At 36.0% G+C, this 23,999-nt stretch overlaps 6 protein-coding genes and 1 pseudogene across 7 annotated transcripts; 3 read left to right on the top strand and 4 right to left on the bottom strand.

The window, feature by feature from the left end:
- Positions 1-187: 187 nt before the first annotated feature.
- GCK72_005999 (uncharacterized protein) lies at positions 188-934 on the top strand (the record flags this gene model as incomplete). The annotated part of the gene is made up of 3 exons (XM_003109011.2): positions 188-340; positions 389-589; positions 635-934. 3 exons carry the CDS (start codon positions 188-190, stop codon positions 932-934), a joined length of 654 nt encoding a protein of 217 aa, XP_003109059.1.
- A 235-nt stretch (positions 935-1,169) lies between these two features.
- Positions 1,170-2,498, bottom strand: GCK72_005998 (uncharacterized protein; the record flags this gene model as incomplete). Its single annotated transcript, XM_003108974.2, has 7 exons — positions 1,170-1,334; positions 1,384-1,515; positions 1,562-1,747; positions 1,793-1,942; positions 1,998-2,213; positions 2,264-2,379; positions 2,435-2,498. The coding sequence occupies 7 exons, from the start codon at positions 2,496-2,498 to the stop codon at positions 1,170-1,172; spliced, it is 1,029 nt and encodes a 342-aa protein (XP_003109022.2).
- A 1,320-nt stretch (positions 2,499-3,818) lies between these two features.
- On the bottom strand, positions 3,819-4,878 carry GCK72_005997 (uncharacterized protein; the record flags this gene model as incomplete). The annotated part of the gene is made up of 4 exons (XM_053725427.1): positions 3,819-4,029; positions 4,076-4,562; positions 4,605-4,767; positions 4,813-4,878. The coding sequence occupies 4 exons, from the start codon at positions 4,876-4,878 to the stop codon at positions 3,819-3,821; spliced, it is 927 nt and encodes a 308-aa protein (XP_053589621.1).
- Positions 4,879-6,647: 1,769 nt separating this feature from the next.
- GCK72_005996 (uncharacterized protein) lies at positions 6,648-8,006 on the bottom strand (the record flags this gene model as incomplete). Its single annotated transcript, XM_003108920.2, has 7 exons — positions 6,648-6,778; positions 6,957-7,027; positions 7,284-7,468; positions 7,515-7,595; positions 7,642-7,722; positions 7,769-7,868; positions 7,921-8,006. The coding sequence occupies 7 exons, from the start codon at positions 8,004-8,006 to the stop codon at positions 6,648-6,650; spliced, it is 735 nt and encodes a 244-aa protein (XP_003108968.2).
- A 2,089-nt stretch (positions 8,007-10,095) lies between these two features.
- On the top strand, positions 10,096-10,587 carry GCK72_005995 (uncharacterized protein; the record flags this gene model as incomplete). Its single annotated transcript, XM_003108897.2, has 2 exons — positions 10,096-10,262; positions 10,473-10,587. The coding sequence occupies 2 exons, from the start codon at positions 10,096-10,098 to the stop codon at positions 10,585-10,587; spliced, it is 282 nt and encodes a 93-aa protein (XP_003108945.2).
- Positions 10,588-11,827: 1,240 nt separating this feature from the next.
- GCK72_005994 lies at positions 11,828-13,333 on the top strand (annotated as a pseudogene). The gene is made up of 4 exons: positions 11,828-11,835; positions 12,312-12,529; positions 12,603-13,067; positions 13,122-13,333. Coding segments are annotated over exons 1-4 (903 nt in total).
- GCK72_005993 (uncharacterized protein) lies at positions 12,291-21,343 on the bottom strand (the record flags this gene model as incomplete). The annotated part of the gene is made up of 8 exons (XM_053725426.1): positions 12,291-12,503; positions 12,601-13,471; positions 13,522-13,796; positions 14,210-14,394; positions 15,986-16,307; positions 18,071-18,194; positions 18,248-18,369; positions 21,161-21,343. 8 exons carry the CDS (start codon positions 21,341-21,343, stop codon positions 12,291-12,293), a joined length of 2,295 nt encoding a protein of 764 aa, XP_053589620.1.
- Between the last annotated feature and the right edge of the window lie 2,656 nt (positions 21,344-23,999).

Raw genomic sequence — 23,999 nt, 5'->3', positions numbered from 1 at the left:
CGACGAGGCCATTGCAAGAGGGCCGCACAGTATTTCGCAACACGCGCACACTCTTCGTGTCGATTTACGGCGACCAAAAATTATTATCTTTTCTGGAATAAATAAAATCATGCTTTCGTTTTAGCAACGTTACTACTTTAGTCTTCAAAATTATCCTGAAATTCGTATTGTTCTCATTCAGTCTGCGATGGCACAGTGGAACGTATCACAGGACGACAAAACTCTTTTTCGGGACCTCGTAGCCGGATCAAAAGAAAAGATAACTCCAGAAATCTCAAAATCGTGCAAAGAATTCACGAAAAAAGATGTTGTCAGCTACAAAGACTTGATCAATATTAAAGTAAGTCATTGTCACGCTTTTTTAAATTCGTTCATTTGACACTTCCAGACAAAACTCCCTGATGATGTCCCAGTTTTTGTCTTCTTCGATCGCCTAGTTCTTCGACATGAAGATCACACATATCGTGCGTCAGAAGCATTCAGAAAAAGAACAGATCAACTTAGAATCCAACAAGAGCAAGATTCTTACAAGAAACTCATCCGAGACATTGATCCAGATCAGAAATACGGAAGAACAGATCATATGGAGGTGAGAATACCATATTCTAAATCATGAAAACTTTTATTCATTAAGAATTTCGGAACCGAAATGCGTGCAGTAAATCGTCAAATGATTTCTGTTATAAACGTTGTGATAACAGTGGTCGGTGCATTCTTTTTCGGATTCTCTGGTGTCACATACGCATATCCTCATATGAAATTAGACCTTCCTACACGGTTTATCATTGGTTTGGTACCTGCGACGATTGTTTTCTTCTGTGATCTCTACTTCGTTATCAAAGGAATGGATATGGATGAAACTGCAGAAACACAACCAAAAGAGAAAGGTGCAGCATTCAGTTTCAAAAATATGGAAGCAAAGAAAAACGATTGAGACTATAATTTTATTAATTCAGTCATATTTGTTTTTAAAATTCACTTAACATTTTCACGTGTAAATAACTAAATTAATAACACAAATCCTTGTGTTGTGACTTTCCATGTGCTAAAATAAATAATCGTATCTTTTACAAACGATCGTTGTCACGTAAATGTGAAGATGCCCACTTGAAGCTCTTTTACATTCGGAGTTACTCAACTTCTTACATTGGCAAGAGAGAAGAACCTCTTTATTTAGGAGCAGTAAAATTATTATTGAGCACAACACTCTTTTGCAGAGAATAGGTAGGCGGAGCAGTTGAGTTCATTCTTGTGATTTTTTGATTATCTATATCGGTCGATAGGAATTCAATGCCTAGATGCTTTCCAAAAATACGAAGAGTTGAACGACGAACCTGAAAAAACAGAAAACTGTCAATTGGTTTCTGACTGAAGAATACTTACAGTAGTTGATAAAAATAAGAGAGTCCATGCTTGCGGAAGTATGAAAATATCAATAGCAAATGTACGAAACTGAATTACAATTGACTTCAGTTCCATGTCTTTAGCAATATAAATTGAATAATAGAGGATTCCCTGAAACTATTAAAATGTCTAAACTGCTTTCCATCTAACTCTGAACCTGTGTAAATGCGTAAATCATTGTGAAAACTGTCATGAATATTTCGAAAATTATCAAGTTGATTTCAGCTTGCCCAAGTTTCCTCAAACTCAGATTCACCAAAACTATCAACATTCCAAATGTGAGAAAAAGAGTCAGAAGACCAAAGAAGACTGCAGCGATTGCAGCGAATAACGATGAACTAAACTGAAAAATAAATATTCGAAACAAGAAGACTCTATGAAGATTTACACTGAAAACTTTGTCGTATTCAATATCCAATCCTCCGTTTCCTTCTGAATCCAACTTAGCATAACTCTTACAAGGTACCATAAACCACATGAAAATGAAAGGGATTAAGAATCCAAAAATTGCAAAAACTCGTCTATAATGATCCCAAATCTGAAAATGGATAAATGAATTTATTTATTTCTCTCAATATAACTAGGGAAAATACCTGAATCCCTCTGATTGGAGCAACAACAATTGAGAATCTGTGAGCAGCAATCAATGTATGGAAGACGAGAATTGCAATTGGACAGTAGGAAGCAACTGTTTTATAAGGCATCATCCAATAATTTGGTTCTTTAAATTTCTCTAAAATGAATTCACAAAAGAAACCAAGTTTCACGAAACGTCGAATCAAAAAATGGTCCAAAAAGTAGGTAATACTCTGAATATTTTCAGTTAAAGCTAGTTCTTAATGGCAAGGAAGAAACTTACAAGCGCCGCACAACAAGTATATAAAAGACTAAATGATTTATCAATATTTGCTTTATGATGTTGGAGAGCTCTGATATTTAATGCATAAATGGCAACGGTTAAAAGTCCATAACAACCTGAAATCAATCGACACTTCTTTGACCTGAACTTAGTTTTGGGAAACTGAATTACCTTGAAAAATGTAAATTCCAATCAATCCAGCCATTTCATCGGTTGGTGGATGACAACTATTCATTTGATAAAAATTGAAACTTCGGGGGAAATGACTCTGAATGAGTCGATTTGAGAACAAGGATAAATGAAAGGAAACTAAAAAAGATCTCGCACGCAATAAGAAAATCAAGGAACCAAATCTCGTTATCCAGCTAGTTATAGTGGAAAAATAATATGAAAAGATCATTAGAACTGGAGTACTTTTTAGTCATGCCTTATTGCTTTCACCACAGAGAACAAAGATGGTTTTTGGGTTTTCAAAATCTTCCTACCGTAACCCAACAATACTTCATTCAGTAGGTAGTAAAGACCTGAAATGCAAAAAAACTGCTATGTTTAAGGACTGGGCAAGTAAGTTAAACGATTTCTGCACTTTAATGTGGAATTTGAACTGAAAAATTCGATGAAGCAAAAATATATACATATTTAGAAAATTGAGTAGAAAACTAGTCCGTCCAGAACACATTCGTTTGAATGAATGGTAGTAACTATTTATCCTTTTCTTACTGTTTTTTGATCATATTGGAACATTATTTATTTATTTCTCTCAGCTTTGATCCAAAAATAAAGTGTTTACCACAATCGAAGAGAGCGTAATCACTTTTAGTTTTCGCACCGAAAATCCTATTTCCCTCTCCGTGTTTCATAAAAGCCAAATTAGATTTTGATATGAATGTTTTCAGCAATTTCCTGGAATAAGGAGAAAGAAATCAAAAAACCGGAGAAATGGTGCGGATCATTGACTTTTACTCTCGTGTGATGATCTAAAAAAACAGCTTCAATTGAGACGAAATGAAAACGAAAAAGAGGAAAAGACAAGAAGAAATGAGTGGTTTGTTTATTTGGAAGACACTGAATAAGACGAGATTCATAAGAATACTTTAAATGTGGAACGAGTGAAAAGTGAGAAGTTTAATTAAGAGTACACTCATAGAATACTCTGTGAATACGAATTTCTCTCCGATATGATACTTTTTCATATTTGAGAGCGCATCTCCACCCACTCGTTTTCTCATTTTGCAGTTATTAGTTGGAAAAGAAGATTCAAGATTTTCGAGGAATCTATTTCTAAAGATTAGAATATATATTTTGAGCATCTTGTGATTCAGGTCAGCAGCACGACTGCAGGCTCAAGAAACATAAAACACTTATTTACTTCTATTTCGTGGGAAAGAGAGAGAAAAAAGTGACGGGTAATATGACTACTTATTGAATTCTTGTGCTGCATAAATTTATTCGTTTACATATTATGTTTAAAAATGGGAGCATTGGGAACGCCAACCCGAGAAGCAAAAAATGAAACAAAATTAGACAGATTGGGGGCAGAAGTTGTCGTTGGACATTAAATGAATCCACTGCCACCACCGAATCCTCCAGGCCCAGGTGGCCCTCTCATGAATGGTCTTCCCTGAATTCCACCTCCACGTGGAACCCCAAATCCGCCACCCAGAGGATTGAGATCTGGATGGTCTGGGCCTTGGAATAAATCAGGAACTTGCGGATTGCCACGTGGGATTCCTGGAGGTAAGAATCCTCCGAGAGGATTGAAGTATCTGGAAATGCGAAAACGTTTTTATTTTTGGAAACAAAAAGACTAACTCAGCATCTGGATCTGGATGAATTGGTCTCATTGGATTGTGATCAGGAACACGAAGTGGGTCAACACGTGGTTGATGAACTCCAATAAGAAGTGGATTATCATGACGTGGTTGAGCAGCATTGTGGTTTCGGCGAGCTCTGGCTTCCTCGCAGTAAACTCCGTAAAATTTACGTCCAGTTCTAATCGTATTTGTTACTTTTTCAACTCCGAAATCATTCTTCAAGTTCTTCTTCCAATAGGTATTGTCTACAGCTGTTGATGTGAGAACTTGTTTTGCAATTTTGCAGGAACTCGTCACTCTGGCAACATCTTTTGGAATTAAGTATTTGAGAATTTGATTGCGGACAGTGTCCAACATCAAAACATGGTTGAGTGTAAGAGCAGATCCAACTGCAAGTACAAGAGGATGAAGTCCTTCAGTTAGCTCAGACTTCAAAGAAGATGAAGGAGTGAGAGTGAACGAATTCACAATTGAACGAAGACGATCTAAAGAAATATGATTGATATTGAAAAGAAACAGTTTTTTACTTTTCACTAGATATCCAGTGATGATCGCTTCGAATCCACCATCTTCACTTATGAAAACTTGTCCAATGACTCCGGAACTTTGAGGGATGCCTCGTTTCGCGCCACCGAATTGCAATTCGAATCCCTTCGTCTCGTTTCCATTCCAAGACTTCAAACTTTCCTCCTGAAGACCGTAATATTAGGGATCAGTATGGAGAAAATAACTCACATTTTGTTTCTCATTGAGCATCAATTCTCTCGTTTCTTTCAGAATTTGGGCACGAAAGTCGTCCATTGCTAGCTTTAAAATAAATTTATAATTAAAAATATATAAAACAAGAGCACGGTGATTTTTTCTGTACATTAAATTTGGGTTTCTCTTCCATATTTCTGCTTCTCGCTAGGTCACGACCCCGTGAGGCAAATGCGCTCCGCCAGACAACGCAGTGTAATTTTCTCTGCCATTATTTTTAATCAGCTATATAAAAAAACTGAATTCATAAATTTCAAAAAACGCGCTCATAAGATTATTTTTTTTCGATCTAGTTTATGTAGAAAAAAATTCTAGTCGTTTTGATGCCTCCTTCATATAGAAAACTGGATTTTGTTGAAGAGACTTTCGTCAGTGTTAATTTCTCTTCCACAAACTTTGACGAGGTTTTAAAAAAAACTGAATCTATAACTTTGAAAAAACGCTTTCATAAGATTATTTTTTTTCGATCTAGTTTATGTAGAAAAAATTTTCTGTCGTTTTAAGGCCTCCTTCATATAGAAAACGGGAGTTTGTTGAAATTGAAAATTCCTGATGGCCTAGTTTTTAAAATGACCATGGCCTAGATTTGAGAAAGCTCACGAAGTAGCTCATCTTTCACGTGTAATTTAACTAGCGAAATATCACGAGTCAAGATGGAGTTATGGGTAGATACATATATCACTAGAAGGGAAATTTTGTACTGATTTCGAATTTGTATTCAAATTTTGCAGAACGATTCTGGGAAAAAAGTTATTCAGGTTTTTGTGAGATTTCAGTACTACAAATGGAAACTTTGAAGCTTGAAATCATGTAAATCGTTCAAAGTGTATTCAGGATGATTCAAACGACGGGGAGCATTTCCAGTCGTTTTAGAGAGGTTATCAATCGACAAGAAACTAGATCTGGAAGAAACGAATCGGGAAGAAGCAAATCGGGAAGTGACGAGTCGATAAGAGCCTTTTTATTAAGTTTCAGTGTCGGAAATGAAAAAAAACTTTCATTTGAAAGTGTGTTGTGTAATTATTGAGCAGAGGGGCCGATGACAACTTTGAACTTCACTCGATATACCGTCGTCGCGAAGCAAATTTTCATAAAATCAGTTCAATAACATGAAAACACACCATTTGTAAGCTAAATAACTAAACTACACAAAAAATTATCAACTTTTCGTTCCTTTCAAACACTGGAACTTGCGAAAAAGTGTTATTCGCGATTCGTCACTTCCCAATTTGCTTCTTCCCGATCCAACATTCTTTCCGATTTGTACGGTGTCTCTTGTGTGATTGTAAATGTTTCAAATAGGAGTTTACAACATTTCATTTATCAGATTATCTCCTAGATGCCTTGAAAAAGTTAGAAACGAAGGAGATTGATCACAGGATTGCACTTTTTACGCTTCTCTTCGCCGAAAAACGGATGAATACAGTTGAAACGTCAAATTTGAGATGTTTTTCACTTGAAACTTTCTGGTTTGATAACATAAATACGTTTTTCGAGCAATTTTTGACTTATCTACCATGTTTTTGTTTCCAAACGAACACTTTTCATTAAACTTTCTCTGCACTTCAATGCAATTTATTAACCTCATTTTTCTGTGCCGCGGGGTTACATCCTTAGCCCCGCCCATTTTTCTGCGCACCATGAGGCGAAAAATTGTCAACGGGAAATGTAGCGAAAAAATCACCGTGAAGAGGGAGAAAAGGTACAAGATCATGAACTTAATCGTTTGAAATTCAAGAAACAAATCAGATAAGAAAATATTGAAATCGTTTTATTCACTGCCTCTAAAAATATAGTGGAATGTTTTTTTTTTACTTGTTTTTGTATTCTCTAGCTCCAAACAGCTTGCTTCCGACCCGCACACTTGTCGATCCTTGATGAATTGCTTGAAGGAAATCGTCTGACATTCCCATTGACAGTTCAACTGATTCTGCGGCTTCACCTTGAAAAAATACATGAAAGCTGTTGTTTGTTTCATACAACGTCATGATCGCCAACAAAAATTCAATTTTTTAGATGGATGTTTTCAAAATATCGACATGGTGAAGCGAATCTTTTATATATTCTGATATATCTTTGAATTAACACTTTTTATTCAAAGCTCCGAAAATTATACAAACCTATCTGTTCCGCCCACTGTTGTCTAACATTGAAGAGCTTCTCGAAGTCTGGGTTTACACCACTCGAATGGCTGAAACATTCACTACTTGTATGCTTATCTTTTAGAGATTCTAACTTAAGTGAAATGTAATTTCTCAGTCGTAAATTATCTTCTTTCAAATCAAAAACTGTAACCTACTTATTAACTATACTAGGTATAATAATAATAATAATAATAAATCGTGTATTTGAGTATACAAATTTTCCACATATACATTCATTCCCCTAGATTGCAATCCTTGTTACTATTGAAAAAAAAAACTAAATCTATTTTACTCTCTTCTTACCTGTTATCAAACGATCCGATAGTCATAAATCCGTCAAACTTCAGATTCATACATTCTTTACGGATAAACTCTGCTAACTTGGGCGCTTCACTGATTCTAATGCCTCCTTTATTCTCTTCTTCAGATGTGTTAACTTGAACGAATACGCGAAGTGGGGATGACGTGGCTCCATACTTTGACCATTCCTGAATAGTTATCACTCAGCTGTATTTTTCACAATAGAAAAATCACCTTATCAAAAAGCCGGGCATGTTTTTCGGTTTCTACAGTCTCTACGCACCAAATTCCAGGCGAATTGCAGATTTTCCCAATCTGAAATAGAAAAATTAAAAATTATGAAACTTCATTTCAATCTTACTTTATTTGATTGAACTTGTCCAATGAAATGCCATCGAATTTCTTGACATTTCTGTTCTAGAACGGCTGATTTCTCTTCAAGCTGAACATGACAATTATTCTTAGTAGTTTTATTGATCATCTCTCACTTCTTGAACATAATTTTCTCCGAAGTGTCGTTGTCCTTGTGTATAGCATGATTCTATTAATTCTGCTGGTTTTGTTTTGCTGACAGCAACTAATCGACACCTGAATATGAATTTCAAAATATGCTATTCGGCATAATTGGTTGAAATCTTACCTCTGGGTGGCGGAAGACGATGTTACAGCATCCGATATAGCCTCTAGAATATTCAGAAGGTTTCTCTGCACAATTTCTATCGACATTTCGTTGAATAGCGGGTTCAAATTGTGCGATTTCCGCTATTAAATACTTGTCCACAGTCTCCCAGACTCCGAGTAAGAACTGCAAGGAAATTTTTGATCTACCCTCACGAAACGAAAATTTGAGAAATTAGCAGGTCTAAAACGTTATTACTTAAATTTTTAGCGTAAAGCTCCAAGTCAGGAATGATAAAATTCAAGTTTTAGAATTATTTTGAGAACATTATCCAACCATTCAATCCAAAAAATCCTGGTTTCAGATACTTTTTCAAGTCGAAAAGGCAATTTTTCATTTTGATTTCGGAAAAATCTACGGGATTTGTTCATTTCTCAACATTATCCGACGAATGATAGCTCAAATCGTGCTCCGGAGATTTGTACACATTTCTGTAGGACGGTTTTTCAATTTGCTTATTAGTTTTCAAGAAAATAACAAAAAATTGAAAGAAATTCGGAATTTGATCGATTTCTCGAGAACTAATGAGCAAATTGAAAAACCGTCCTACAGAAATGTGTACAAATCTCCGGAGCACGATTTGAGCTATCATTCGTCGGATAATGTTGAGAAATTAACAAATCCCGTAGATTTTTCCGAAATCAAAATGAAAAATTGCCTTTTCGACTTGAAAAAGTATCTGAAACCAGGATTTTTTGGATTGAATGGTTGGATAATGTTCTCAAAATAATTCTAAAACTTGAATTTTATCATTCCTGACTTGGAGCTTTACGCTAAAAATTAAAGTAATAACGTTTTAGACCTGCTAATTTCTCAAATTTTCGTTTCGTGAGGGTAGATCAAAAATTTCCTTGCAGTTCTTACTCGGAGTCTGGGAGACTGTGTTGTCAGAAATTTTTATGATGAGCAAAATGAAATGCCACAAAATCGCTCCAATGCTAACCGTTTTTTGAGCGGAGGTTCAAATGCTAGTTTTTCTCCATCCCCGGTGAAAGTTCTCATTTTTCCAAGCAGGGAAAAGAGAAAGGCAAGATGTACGAAAAAGCGCAACAATTGTGAAGACAGAATACAGTTAATCTGAAATTAATTGAAAAATGAGTAATTACGTCGACTTCCGTCGGTCATAATCCCAGCGCTTTACACCTCTCAACCAATGATTTCACACTATTTTCGAATTCCATGGCTCATTTCTATAAAAGTGTGTCACCAGTGAATGCTACATTCTAAAGAAAAAAGAAGAAAAATCAGAATCCTCATTATTCCCGGTTCAATTTCTCTTCTTCCCGAATTCGGTGTATATTTGTGCCTGATTGACACATATTTCACACCATTCTCTTTTAGCCTTTCTCTTTTTTTTCGTACATTTGTAATTTATTCTATTTTTAAAATTTCAAATGAGTCCTACGGAGGATCCAAGGGATACAAAAAATATTGAAATATTCAGAAAGGAATAATCGTGAATGAGATTCAGAAGATGATGTGGATCTTTCAGATTTCTTTTCTTTTTTGTCACCTGAAATTAGAGAACAGTGCAGATCACTGACGTTAATCGGTGTTTTCTTGGTGTTCTCCTCTTGAAAACAGCCATTTGAAAATATGGTTTATGTGCACATTCTCTCTCTTATGGCCGCCAAATTTGGTCCTGATCTTTTTAGTTTCTGTGAAAATGTGTTTCAGTTGACTTTATGGATATTGAGTTTACAGATTTCTTTCAAGTGAATAACTCCATTTTTTTTTTTCGTGAATCCAGAATTCACTTTTCGATTGAAACTTGTTGCTATTAACATATTCTGGTAAGATTATCGAGATCTTTCTTCAACCGGATCTTCTTCTTTTTGCTCGTTAATTTTCAACCAACCCGTTGTATAGCAATAAAAAAGAGCTCGACACGTCATAAAATGAAGTGTGCCAATTCAGTAAATTGGTGGGTTTGAGGAGGCGTAACGAGATACGGTAGAGCCCGTTAAGTGCTCTTCGTGTTCGAAATCCCGCCCTTTTTCGGCTTCGATACGAAACGAAAGTGTTCTTTTTTGTTTCTCGCCATTCTTCGTTTCCGTTTTCATACGTTTCCAACACCGGACTCTCACGTAACATTTCATTGAAATTATCAACTGATTTCATTCTTATAGAGTTCTCATGAAACTCATTTGCAGGTATACCTTGAGATCTGTCATTATGCGTTCCTGTATCGCTATTCTCTTCCTTTTGCTGATCGCATACAGCCACGTGGCAACCGCTCGTCCATTCGATTCGTACGAGTTGATCGTTGAAGATCAACCAAGCATCGTCTATAAAAGAGCCAAGTGAGTATAAATAAGATAGAAAGGAAGTTTCCTATAATATGACTTGACTAGAAACACAACAAAAACTTAGAATTGAGTATCATTAGATCCAATTTTCAAAGAAGAAATTCGAATAGTATTGACATTTTCCCTTTTGGAATACCTTAAGAAGTTGAAAAAGAGAGAAAGAGAAAATTACTTTATTTCAAATCAAACTTTGTGAAATTCCAGCGGCGGAAACCAACAGGAATTGGTAATGGCTCGTCTCCAACAGCTTCTCGGACCCGAGGCGTTCACAGAAATCGATTCTCATGGTCGTCTCTCCAATCTTCAAAGACTTGGATAACAATTTCTGAAACTTCTCTCTTCATTTTAAATCACCGTCGTTTATCATCCATCATCGAATTCAAATTTCAACTATACTGTTCTACTTTTTCCATCTAAAAACGCGCAAATAAAATCAATTGGGGATTCAGAGATTCTGTTAAATTGTGTGTAACATTCATGTAATTTCTGTTCATTTTTCATCTGCTTTTCAAAAATCGTCATCCGAATAAATGTGTTACCACTAGTATAATCTGTGTCCGAGGAACCATGTGACATTTATTGCAAACCGATTGACAAGAGGGTTAGCGGGGGGTTTAGAAGAGAAGAGAAGTAGCGACGATTTTTGATGACTGGAATAAAATGAAACAAGTCACAGAGTGTGATGATGATGATGATGGTCATTTTGATCATCTGAACAGTTGTGACGTAAATATTTAGATCAATGATAGCAGTGATTGATCTGATTTATTGATTTGGATCATGATTCATTTCGGGTTGTTCGCCGGATTCAATAGAACATTGATAACCAATGATAATGTTTTGCGTCTGTCAAAAAACCAGTAATTAGCTAAAGTTAGAAATTCTTTTAAACACTTATATCTTGATCGGAAACTGAGTATCGAGAATTTCAGTTAGAAGAATCAGAAACACAAAAAATTTCCATCCACAATCAAGGTTCACCCGGATCTCAGAACCAAATGAGCTTTTAAAAATAGAACAATTGTCTTTTAAAATCAGTAGTCATATTTTAATTATAGCTGATTTGGAAGGGGTGCGACATGGTTACTTCATTGAGATGGAATCAAATCAAATCTGTAGTCGGATACGAAAAAACGATTAGTTGTGATTCATTCTGTAATCTAGAGTGATTTCCTCGGGCATCTAAAACATGTAATACATATATCGAATAATCCAGTCGACTTATTGGAATTCAAGAGATATGCATAATATAAAAACGACAAAAAATTCCTGTAAATATTATTTAGTAGCCAAGTTGTATTGGCCAATTTTGAAAGAAAACTGTTGAAGGTAATTCAGAAGTCGCCCACATTGTCATCTCATTCCGTTTTTCAAAGGAACTATTTAAAAAATTCTTCTACTTACAATCCTCCCTTTGAAAACCTTTCAACCATTTTTGTATTCTGTTTCTTATTGTAAATTTGCTGTACAATTGAAATAGCACTTCTTTGAAAAAAAAACCATTTCATTATTATTAATTGCATATTCTTGATTTTTAATCCACATTATCAATTGAGTGAATGAAGTGGTACGTCAGGCTAAACCAGATTCAGAGAGGTTTAAAATGGGAGAATTATTTGGGACAGGGATGGTATAAATAATAGAAGTTGCCGGGTTATATACAAAAATCACTTTGAAAAAAGAGGGAAAATTTCAAGGAACAAGGAGAAAATGGGATACTCTAAAGAGAAAAGAGGGGGGAATCAAAATGAAAAAAGAAAAAGATGTGGGGGGAACAGGTATTGCTTCAAATGAAATGATGGGGGTCAGGACTCTTTTGAGAGAGCTCACACTGTACCCGTTGACATTTTAAAAACGTGGAGAGTGAGTGGGTTTTGGGGGGAAAAGCGATATAATTATCACATACGGGGATTATTAAGTGAATAAAGTCATGATTGAAAATGGGAAATTTCAATCAATGGTCTTCTTCAATTTGAAGAAACTTGAGTGATATATTGGGTGGACTAGAAATTGTTCACTTCTTTACTGACACGGAAGTTCCAGAGAACTCGTCGAACAAATTGATACTGAATCTTCATCATCTCCAACTTCTGGTTCATTGAATCCAGATTCTGGTGATTCAGCATCTTCTTCTTCTGTTGTCGCAAGGACTGGTGCAGATATAATAATACCAGAAGATCGAAGACATTCGGGACGAGTTGCTCGGGAAATTCCAGAGGAAGAGGAGGATGTTGTCTACAAATTGAGAAGAATAAGAGAGAGTTAAACTCATTTCATTTGATCTACACAAGTTACAGATATTCCCCTAAGTGTCAATTTAATGTAAACTTACAGGGGTGGAAACTGTAGTTGAAGCCTTTTTGCTGAACACTTTGAAGAATCCCTTCATTCTACATCTTGATGCAGCAGAAGCAGATGATGATTGTGATCCAGATGACATGGATCCAGATGAGGACCCGGCCATCTCAGTGCTTGCAAAAAATGGATTCTCAACAACAATTGAAGAAGAGGAAGATGATTCAAAAGATGAAAATTCGAAAGATGGTTCAGAAGAAACTGATGAAGAAGACGATGACGATGCAGCAATTGGAAGTGTTGGAAGAGTCTCCCGTGAACTTGGTGCAACTGGAGCAATTGGAGAAGTGAAACATGGATTGGTGAAGTTAAGAATTGGAGTAGATGGAATGAGTGCTTCTGGACCATCAAAGCTCAGTCTTGATAATTCTGTTGATGGAGACGGCAGCTCCACAACAGAAGTGCCGATTCTTGATGGAAGACCGAGAGCTTTTGGACGATGTGGTAGTCCCATGTCCATTGTCATATTTCTTTTTCCATTTTGATTAACAGTTACAGATGTTTCTGGTTCACTTGAAGATGTAGATGTAGATGGAGAATCAGAGGATGTTGTTGGTTGTTCTGGTTCACTGACTACAGATCCTTCCGACACAGAAGGGGACGATGGGGATGGAGAGGAACTGGAATCATCTGTTGTTGATCCAGGAAATACACAATGGGATGATGCACTTTTTGGAACTTTTGGAGGGCACAGGTCAGATGAACCGTAATAGTCGATATGACGATGTGGTCTGGATGCTTGATCGTGGCGAAGAACATGATCCTTAATCAAAACATTCTCGTATTCTAAGAGTTGTCCCATGAAGTTGAAGTTCGGGGAGATGGATGGACGACGTTCCTTGACGTATCTGAATAAAAAGAGAGATTAAATGATGTCAAGCAGACGAGAAACTCATACCTGTAAGCATCGTCACTTCCCATTTTCATATGTCTCATAATATACGAGATACATAATGTGGGGCTTCTTGAAATTCCAGCGAGACAATGAATCAGACATTTCTTTCCAGCTTTTCTACATCTTTCTAAGAACTCATAAGCCATTGGGAAATACGGCGAAAGTTTCTCTTGATATGAGTCATTCACTGGAATTCTCATGAAATTTTTCTCTTCTTTGATGCATACTGATTTCGGGCATGTCATTGACAAATTGATAACAACGCTGATGTCAAGAGCCTGAAATAACATTTGTTCAAAATCTGATTTTTGAACTTTTTCAGTTCTCAACTTCAAAATTTCCTGTTTTCCTTTTACAGTATGACTTTCAAAATGGCCGGTTTTGTTTTACATTTTACCGCATTTTCAGCGATGAATCATCTCTTCGATTACACAAAGAGAAGAGGCACATGTCGCCCTCTGGCAGTCAGTTGACCCCCGGGAGGTATGTAAATAAACGAAAGTGGGTGTCTTTCTATTTCTATATGAAAACGTTTTTTTCTGGAATGAAACTCTCGTTTTGACTCGCGTGATTTGTATACATGTTGATGATTTCAGACTTATCATCACTTATCAAAAGAAACGGAGAGAGAGAAATAGGAAATGAAGTTATGAAATATTTAAGAACATCCTGGGAGTGGCTCATCACTAACCTTTAACATAGTCTCATCAAGGCTGTCCATCTGGCTTCCGAGATAAATATTTGGTGTGATTAAAGTGATTCCATCACCAGTTGGTTGGGATAAACATGGCTGTGAGAGACTTTGAGGCAGACGAGTCATTCCTTCAGAACTCTCGCACAATTGGGGATATTGTTGTGCAAATTGTTTGAAGCCGCCTGAAATTAATGAAGAATTATCAAAATGAATTGTCAGTTTGAAGTATTCGGACCAGTGTCTTGGATGAACATGAGTGTTGGTCTAATCCTGGCTACACAAGAGCTCATTTTGGGTTTTTTGAAAGGGATAGATGGAATATTGGAAGGAGTGTCAGATGGTAAAGGATGAATTTTTAACAGATGGTGTTGCTTGAACAGTAAAGTGTCGACTAGACTCTTATATCAATAATAGAGACCTTTTATAATGAAAGAGGAGGAGCCGTATAGGAAGAGAAAACGGGAAGGAAATGATAAGAGCAGGGTGATAAAGCGGAAGGTTTGGGTGGTAGTACCCTTTTAAAATCTCTAGACGAAGAGGAAGAACTTGGAATAGTAATCATAATTGATGGATGATGATGATGGTGATGTAGTTGCAGAGAACGAGAATGAATCATCGTGAATGAGGGAAACAAGAGAGGAAGGGAGTGGACTGATGTGTATGATCGTTAATTTGTGAGGGTGACACTACTGACTCATTTCTTTTTTCAGCCAATTTTAAATAGTTTTCGAGATCAAACAGACTAGACAATGATTCAGAAATATGTACTTTGCGGATTCAGAGAACTGAAAGAACGATAAGAAATCCCTAGATCTGAGGAGGAAAGGTATACGGTAGAATCGAAAGTTTGAAAGTTGAGTCTTTCTCAACTACCGTCACTTTGTGGTATGTATTACCGACTCTTCCTAATTGTAGTTTCTGTTTTATTCCTAGTCTGAAAATGAAATGGCTCTTTATTCTGAAACGATTCACATTATTCTTATCAGTGATAAGAGACATAATGGCTTAAAGCTGATGGAAGAGAAGTGTTGTTTTCATTGTGACATCTAAATAAATGAGGAATAGTTTCCAGTTTTGATTGAGAGTTAAGATATTGATGAACGGTTAGACAAGAGAAGTAGGAGGAGATAGAAACTCTCATTTTTTTGTCACTTCTATCCCACAGGTGGTTTTTCATTTATTCCCGCCTCTCTCTCTCTTTCTCTTCTCGATGACACATTGTGTTATTCTGCTCTCTTATTTCTCTGTCCTATAACTATTTCTCAATGCGTCATCGTCTCTCTCATCTTCTCTTTTCTCTAAAATCGTCGGGGCGCCTATTGACGAAATGAGTCATCGATGACAATGTCGCATTCCACTTTTTCTTTCTTCTCTACAAACTTGTTCAGGTATATATTTTCCTAATGTTCTATCACCTCTCCTTCTCTCTAATCACTGTATGTTCTTCAAGTGGAAAGTAGAACGTCATGATACGAGAAAAAAGGAGATGCGAACTTTTTGTTTTTCAAAATATCTTAAGCATATTATTCTGAGAATTGCCTTCTAATGGGAAAGCTCTGTGTAGAACATGGAATACTGAAAATGAAAAAACAAAAAAAAGGAGAAAATAGAAAACAAAGTAGAAGACAAGGGAAGAAAATATAAAAACAGAAATGAGTCATTTCGGTATTACAAATTGAAAAATGGAAAATTAGTATGAATTTGATTGTGTGCCTCTCTTATCATCTGATATCAATTTGACTAAAAATGAACAAAAAACGATTCAAAACTTACCATTAGTTGGAGAATCAGAAGTTGGACTAGATGGATTATTAGAAGTTTGGGTTAGAGTGAGTTGGAGTTTTAGACCGAATTTTTTGGGAGGGAATGATGGAAGCGATGGGAGAGAACCATCTTCAATTTCAGACGGTTCTTCTGGAGAAGTAGCTGTTGGAACTACAGGTTTCGAAGCCTTTGATGCATTGTTATGTCTTCTTTTCTTCTTGTTCTTCGTCTTCTTTCTTTTCCGATTCTTACGGAACGCTTCGAACGGTTGACCAGCCATTAAGGATTGAAGACGAGTGTTGCAACTTGCTCCAATGAGCACAAGTGAGCACTATAGCGGCTCGTTTGGAAGTCTTCAGAAAAAGTGAAAAAGTAGGAGGAGGAGTAACCAGAAGCTGCCCGCAGATGGTTAGACAACTAGGCACTTCTCGAAATAGCGCACATTGTCGAGAAGTTGGAAGAGAAAATAGAAGACGTCGTCGTCATTGCGGCCCTTTTATGATCAATAGGATAGAGCGGAGGAAGGGAAAAAAGAGGGGAAGAAGGGGAGAGTATGAGTCAGAAAGGGCTTTGCGTATGTGCAAGATCGAAGAAAAAATAGAAAGAGCGGATGATGTTAGAGGGGAATTTCTGCAGTACGTGATCATTTCTCTGACTCCTTACTTGCTGAGAAAAAAGAAAAAGTTCTGATTCATCCGTGATTCATTAATAATTGAGAGCACAGAAGGGTACACGGAAAATGTGATTAGATAAATGGAAGAAGTGCTTGCAGTTTTGTGGTCTCTTTTGTTTGCATTCACATTTCGAAAGTTTTCCCTCATTTCATGTAAGGAATACTAGACTGAAATTCTGAATTTTCACTGATAAAACAAGAAATGGGCTCCGAGATGTCGGTTTTTTATATTTCTTTGAACGTGAATCATTCGAAAATTCGCTGATTTCATTTGTTCCGGGAAGCTGTCATTCATGTTTCTTCTCAGAATTCCAGCTTTTTTCGTATGAATAACTGATTGAATCCAATCTAATCAGTTTGAAACCTTGACGTATCCTACTCATAATCTGAAATATCCTTTCAAGATCTTCGACCTTTTTGTTTCTTTCCATTTGGATTATGAGTCATTTTATGAATAGAGTCCAGCTTTCTGAAGTGTGATCGGTGTGCTTAAATCTCTTCGAGAGCTCACACACCCCCTCTTCTCAACACAACAAACTCATGTATGCATGCCTCTAATTATGGTGCCTGGCACCAGAAGACTCTCACGGCTCGGCTCCCATTGCTCACCGGATTATATCATCATCATTATATGAAAAACACATGATAATGCCAAAGAGAGAGCAGGGATTATCTTTGCAACGAAACGAAACAGATTTGAGGGAAAAGAGCAAGTGCGCATTAGGAAGAAGACAAAGGGAAATCTAGAATTTCTGGAAAAGGGAAAATTGAGAATAAAGCAAAGAATTGAAAGGGGAAAAAGAAACAGCATCTTGTTGAAGAGATAGAGAGAGCTTTTTTTGCCCTAATGTCATTAGCAAGAAAAAGGAAAAGAAGACAGGAAGAAGGGGGAGAAAAAAGGAATCTGAATAGATTTCTTGTTCACATGGATCTCTAGATAACATGGTCAACTCTCTAGAGCTAACTCTGAGAAAAATAAACAGTTTTCAGGAAAAACATATTCTTCTGATTGTTAAGATCAACTAGTTTGGAGCTAAAAGTGCATATATTAAGAGATCAATAGACGTCACAAATAATCAGAATTCTCGACTACAAAACTTGATTTTTGAGATGTAAAACTAAGAAATCAACGGCTTTGTCCACATATTTCTCATTGACTCATCGTGTTTTTTGAATTGAGATCAAACTTTACACAATTTTCTTCTTCATAAAACAACTATCCTTTTCAAAAGAAATTTAATAGAAAAGAGAACAAATACTGGGGATGAAAAAGAGTGAAGCTCGAGTTCATTTAAACACACTTCTTTCCGGGATAAGGGACCCTCTGGACATGACAAGAAAGTGTCAGAAATCGGCATTTTCTCTGACATGTCATCCTCATGACGTACTACAACTTGTTATCCACACACTCACTTTCTCACTTTCAGAATGGAAAACGTACCTTCTAAGACCATTACACTTCTGAATTTGTCAGTATCCTCCAATCGTTCTCTCAGAACTCTCATGATCTTTGCTGTGGATTCTGGAGCATTGCAAGAAGCGATTCTAGAAAAAAGCGATGTTACGAAAAGTCAGAAGACGTCGTTTTGCAAAGTTACCTTCTCTTGTTTCCACGTGGTTTGTCTTCTTCAGCATACAGAACCAAGTCAAGTTTCTCGTCCATTTTGAAGCAAGGAGTCGAACAGCTCATCAACTGATGGATTAGGCAGTTGTCGTCAAGCTGCAAAAAATGAGAATATGTACATGATCAAGTTTTTTTTCAGAATTTCTCTTCTTCCGGAAGAACATTTTGACAAAGATCACAAGAGGTTTTGGTTATTGATGATGGTCAGAAAAGCAGGGAGGTATAGAAGAGAAAGAAGAGAAAGAAGCGGGGAAACGAGAGACAATTTATTTATAAATGTTTGTGTAAACGGGTGGCTCGACGATTTATTGAGCTGTTGCTGACCAACATGTTGACTCATTTCCAACTGATTTGATTTTGAACTCAAATCAGGTTAGGAAGAGAGACTGAATATTTTAAATAAGTGAGTCAATAGAGAAAGGAAAGAGAGAAGAGATCAAAATGGGAGCAATTTCACACGGATTTACGTTTTGCAAGAAAGTTTAAGATGACAAGGTTAGTGGAATTAATCGGAAAGGAACGAAATGAGTCAGTACTTTATACTTTAAGATCTCAGGACTAGAAAAAGGATTTCAGTATTCTGAAGAAGAGGAATGAGTCGTCAGGTTTGAAAATTTTCAGAATTTTGTTTGTTGTTATGAGCTTACTCCTATTGCGTGGCAGTGGGCGATAATAAGCATGTCTGTACACATTTCTCCCCGTTGTTTTTCCCTTATTCTTCATTTTTTCAATATGACTCAGAAAGAGAGAAAGAGCCAACTTTTCATAGAATACCAAAACACGGAAAAAACAACGTCTTCTTCTTATTTTCTTATGTTTTTTATCAGTATGTCTCTAATGATCAGAATGTGTACAATACAATTGTTGTGACGTCAAAAGAAGACACAAAAGTGGGTTGTGAAGAATCAGAAGAAGAGTGGGAGATACTCAGAATAAGGGAAAGAAAAAGAACGGAGAATAGAAAAAACAACATGTGTGTAGAAGGGATTGGGTGTGGTTTTAGAAAAAATAATCAGATAGAATAAAACCCGAAAAGAGGAAACCTGACGCAGAATTCAGAAGAGCATAGAGGTAAAAATGATGTTTCAATGGATTGAACGAATTTCAGACGTTTTATTTTCAGAAAAGGGGTGCTGATTGTTTGGACTTATTTAGAGAAAATAAGTTCATAAAACTCATGAGACTGTTATCAGTATCACATGTGTATCATAATTTGTGTGACTTCTGTCACTTTCTACAAAATAAACTGTCCAACAATTCAAGAAATTTCTGGAATTCTATCGAAGAAGCCTACACAAGAACTGACCATCACCGTAACTGCTCGCTTTCACAGAATGACCAACAATAAGCAAACGTTCGGTTTTTGTGTCTCATTCTCCCAATACTCATTCCGCCCATTTTTATGGTATATGCTTGTTGAGTCATGCGTTGCGCGGCGCCCGGTGCGGAATGACGGACAAAGAATTAGTCACCTTTTGGATGTTTTTGCCTCTTTTTGTGAACACTAAGAAATGAATCATTTCTAGTAATAGATTGTGATTCATTTGACGAGAAAATAAAGACAACTATTTGCAATTAGTGGGTCGTTAAAATGAGACAAGATGTCTTGGTTTCGTGAGATCAATCATCGAGATCTGCACTGAAATTTTGGGAAAAAAGAGAAGAGGAAAAGTAATAAAAGATTACGAAACGAGCAGCTGAATATTTTCGCTTGGTAACCGCTTTCTGACTCATTTATTTCATTTTTCGTTTCGAAATTGAATGAGTCAATGGAAATCTGGATTGAGAGTAGTGTTGAAACATACAGTATATTCTCCATGGTTTCATCATGTACCTTTAACACGTTAAACAAACGAAAAAACGCTATCTTTCAGAAGTCAGATGACTAAGTTCCCAGATTACTGTAGACTAGATGGCGGACAATTTGCAGAATGTCTCCATTAGTCACGTCATTTTTCCTTTGGAATGGATTCGGTATTTCGTCAAGAATAATTACTCAAGAGCATAAAACACGATCAGAGAGAAATGAGGTGTAGGTTTGTTTTCGTTTTGCTGGTGTTTGTGTTAGAAGGAGCACAAATCATGAATGATGATAGAGGAAATGGATAAACAAATGATAAGTCCCAATTACAAATCACTGAAAAGTTGAGAGAAAATTAGGGAGAGATGAATGTCATTTAGAAAGGAAAATTATACTGAAAATGGTGGAATTGGGATCTGGTTCTTGAATCATACATAAGTTTGAAAAGGGCGAAGATTCATGAACAATGAAATCACTTCTCAAACTTTCAGAAGTTAGTAGCGAGAAAGGGTTTTGAGTGGGTTGAAATGTATTGAACCATGTTTTTTGAGCAGAACCTTTTCAACTAGAAACTTGAGGCAGAAATATGTTAAACCGTTCAGAAGGAACACATGAGAATGAAATGGAGTGGAGAAAACATAGATCCACTTACTTTTTCTAAAACAATTACAGAAAATAACAATGCAAACATGTATTATTTCTCTTAATATATCCCTATTTCTCATGACTCAACATACGTTCAGCAAAAACATTCTTAAAATTCTCTAACCAGTTTCTTAAATTCTTCTTTCTTCGGACCCATATCACCTGTCTGTTGGTTCGTGTGTACTAATAATACGGCTTTGACTTTAGACCGTTGATCTCTTAACGTTCTAGTCCATTCTTTTTCTATTTTTTTTGTGTTTCCCTAATACCGTCTTCCTAAAGTGTTATGACGTCAATTCGCGGGGCGCAGCGCCATTCACTTATATACACAAACACAGAAACTAATCAATATAGAATGGAAGAAAAATACACAGTTTCTATGTTTTCCGGGAAGAAAAAGAAGAAAAAAAAGAGAGGAAAAGTAAATAAATGAGGACTTACCTTGTTTTCAAATAGACGTCTTCTGATAAGTTTTGAAAAGAAGGCGTTCATTGAGTGTCGCACATGAGATTCATTGTATTCTGTGAATCCCCGACAGTCGACGATAAGTGTTGTGTCTGGAGCCTCACGGATAAGTGAAGACAACCCGCATGTCGAGATTGTGACTGTGTCAAGTACTGTCATATCCTGAAAATAAAGAGATTATAGAAGTAATTGGGAGTGAATAAATCTGGAATGATATATCTCTCCAAAAGATGAAAATTATGTTATCATAAAATGATTTTCTAACTAATTTTGCAAGGGAACGGAGATAGAAAGGAATTATAAAGGTCGACGCCTACTTAGACGCATCATAATGACGTCAAATCTACAGTAAAAAGGAAAAAAGAAGAGAAGAAGAGGAAGAAGACGAAAGTGATATGAGAAAAGATATAACGTGCCGTAAAAGAAATTACTTGAATAGACAAAGAACTGCAAGAAGAAGGAAAGAATAAAGATTAAGAGAGAGAGAGAAAAACTAATAAAAATTAAAAAGATGTAGGCGAAGTGAAAGACTGTAGATGGTACCAATTTGAAACGAAAGATGACCGTTTTAGACGAGAAAGTAACTTGTCATTCTAACAGTAAGTGATGTCATGACTACAGTAAGATTGTAATTTGAACAGAAAAGTTTCGGAGAGAATTGGGAGAGAAATTGTGTCTGAGATACAGTAAAACGTCAGCAATACAAGTGAGAACATATCAGAAAGTGATGTGGGAAAAGTATGATTAGCTGAAATTTAATACAGTCAGAGACATCGAGACGCTACTGAAAATATGGCAAGGTGCACAGAATGAAATAGAAAAATATTCAAGGAACGTCATCTATTAATTCGAAACGATACGATAAGAAAACGGAATCATAGTACACCCTTAAATATAGAAAAAGGGAAATTTGAAATATGTCATCATAAGGTTGGAGTGACAATTATTTCGTAACGTCTTCCATGTCAAAACTTAAAAATACGTGACGATCATATGTGAAAACTGTATGAAACGTGCGGTAAGATAATGCAACGAATAGAAGAAAATTAGAGAGCGAAAGAAGTTTTTTCTTGTTTTGTTTCCAAAACTCCTCCTCCCAAAATACAGAGAGAGACAGTCTCTTCGTTTTGAAATCGACCGAGAAAGTGATGTCACTTTTATGAGAGACAGAGATAGAGAGAGATGAGAAGAAGACAAGAAAAAGAACATGACATTTAGTAGATAGTATGGGTAATGAAGAGACATAGAGAACACGACAGTTGTGGGAAGGGTTGTGAAATGAATGGGAACATTTAATGAATATATCGGTTTAGATATACTTGACTCAGTTTCAAATCTCGTTTTATGTTTTATTTCGAATCTTTTAGAAAGTTTTGTAGACCAGGTGAAAGACAGTTGAGGGTGGATTTGCAGATGATTTTAGAGAGTTTTCAGACGACATTCGAACTGAATTTTCAGATCTCAGAATTCATAATTTATTAAATGACATGGCAACGGAATGAAAAATGGAGTTTGTTGTGATTACTTAATGATTACTGTATCGATTAGTTTCTTCAAAGACACTTTTTGATTCGATTGGACGGGTAAGACTGACGAAATATATCGTGTGTGTGCTGCGTATTGTCACTCTATTTGTACACTATAATGATCATAGAACTAACCAGAAAGAGGAAGAAAAATTAAATAATTAATAAGTAGGTATTAATTATAGCATGATTCTGAAAACAATGGTCACTAGTAGTAAATAATGCTATCCGGAAGTTAATCTAGATGTAATACGGGTATTCAAGTTTAGAAATTATGTCATAGTGATCTCAAATGATCGTTCTCGTAACTGATGTAATACTAGAAGTGTGCTCCCAAGTGGCAACCCATTTCTCAATTTTCCATGTGAAGCCCAAAAACGGAAAAGAGTTCCAAAGACCATGACGACATGTTGGACACTTTGCACAGAGAGAGAAAACATCATAATTCTTGTAAGTAGCCAGGTGAAGCATGAATAGAGAGGGAGAGGATTGGCATTTCTAAAGAGCAGGTGAAACAAATAAACATTGTGGACTTGAGCCAATTGATGTCAAAAATAGAAAAACAGAGAGAGAGAGAGAAGAGATAATTGAGTTCCAGATCTAATTGCGAGATCGAACGAAAAAAAGAAATCTGGAAATATTTTTATTAGTGTTTCTGAATTTGCGATCGTTCTCCAGAAAATGAATATCCTCATGAAAATGATGTCAACTTGAAAAAAAGGACCAAAGAAAACGGAATAAATAATGAGAGAAATTGAAGAGAAAATGATGATGTGTAGGAGGATAAAAGAGCCGAAAAACAGAGAATAATTTTGACATTTAGGAAACATATAATGGATTCAATCTGCATTATTTTTTATACCATCTCTTATTATTTTGTCTTATTTATTAGAAAACTCTCGTGAGCGGTAAAAAGAAAAGAGGAGAAAGGTCGAAATGATGAAAAATGTTTTGGTTTTCATTTTGATTCATATGAAATTCAAGTCGAAATCCTCGTGGGTGAAATAAAGAGAGATGTTTAAAAATAGAAACGTATTAAAAAGAAAAAGAGAATTATGATGATTCCACGTCATTTTATTTTGAGATTAGGCTCTGAAAATGAGGAGAAGGAGGTCACTAAATGAAATTTTTTCCCCTAAACAAATAGTTCGAAAGATCTCGGAAATTTCAAATCTATACTGAAACTACTAGTTTCCTCAACCTTCTTCGTATTCTTGTCAACATTTACAGTTGAGAGAAGCCATTTGAACTACTATAATTATCGTCTCATTTCCTCAGAAAAAAACAAC

This window comes from Caenorhabditis remanei, chromosome II (assembly GCF_010183535.1).
Source record: "Caenorhabditis remanei strain PX506 chromosome II, whole genome shotgun sequence".
NCBI lineage: Eukaryota > Metazoa > Nematoda > Chromadorea > Rhabditida > Rhabditidae > Caenorhabditis > Caenorhabditis remanei.
The sequence above is the reverse complement of the archived record's forward strand: the minus strand, read 5'-3'. Positions and strand labels throughout refer to the sequence as shown.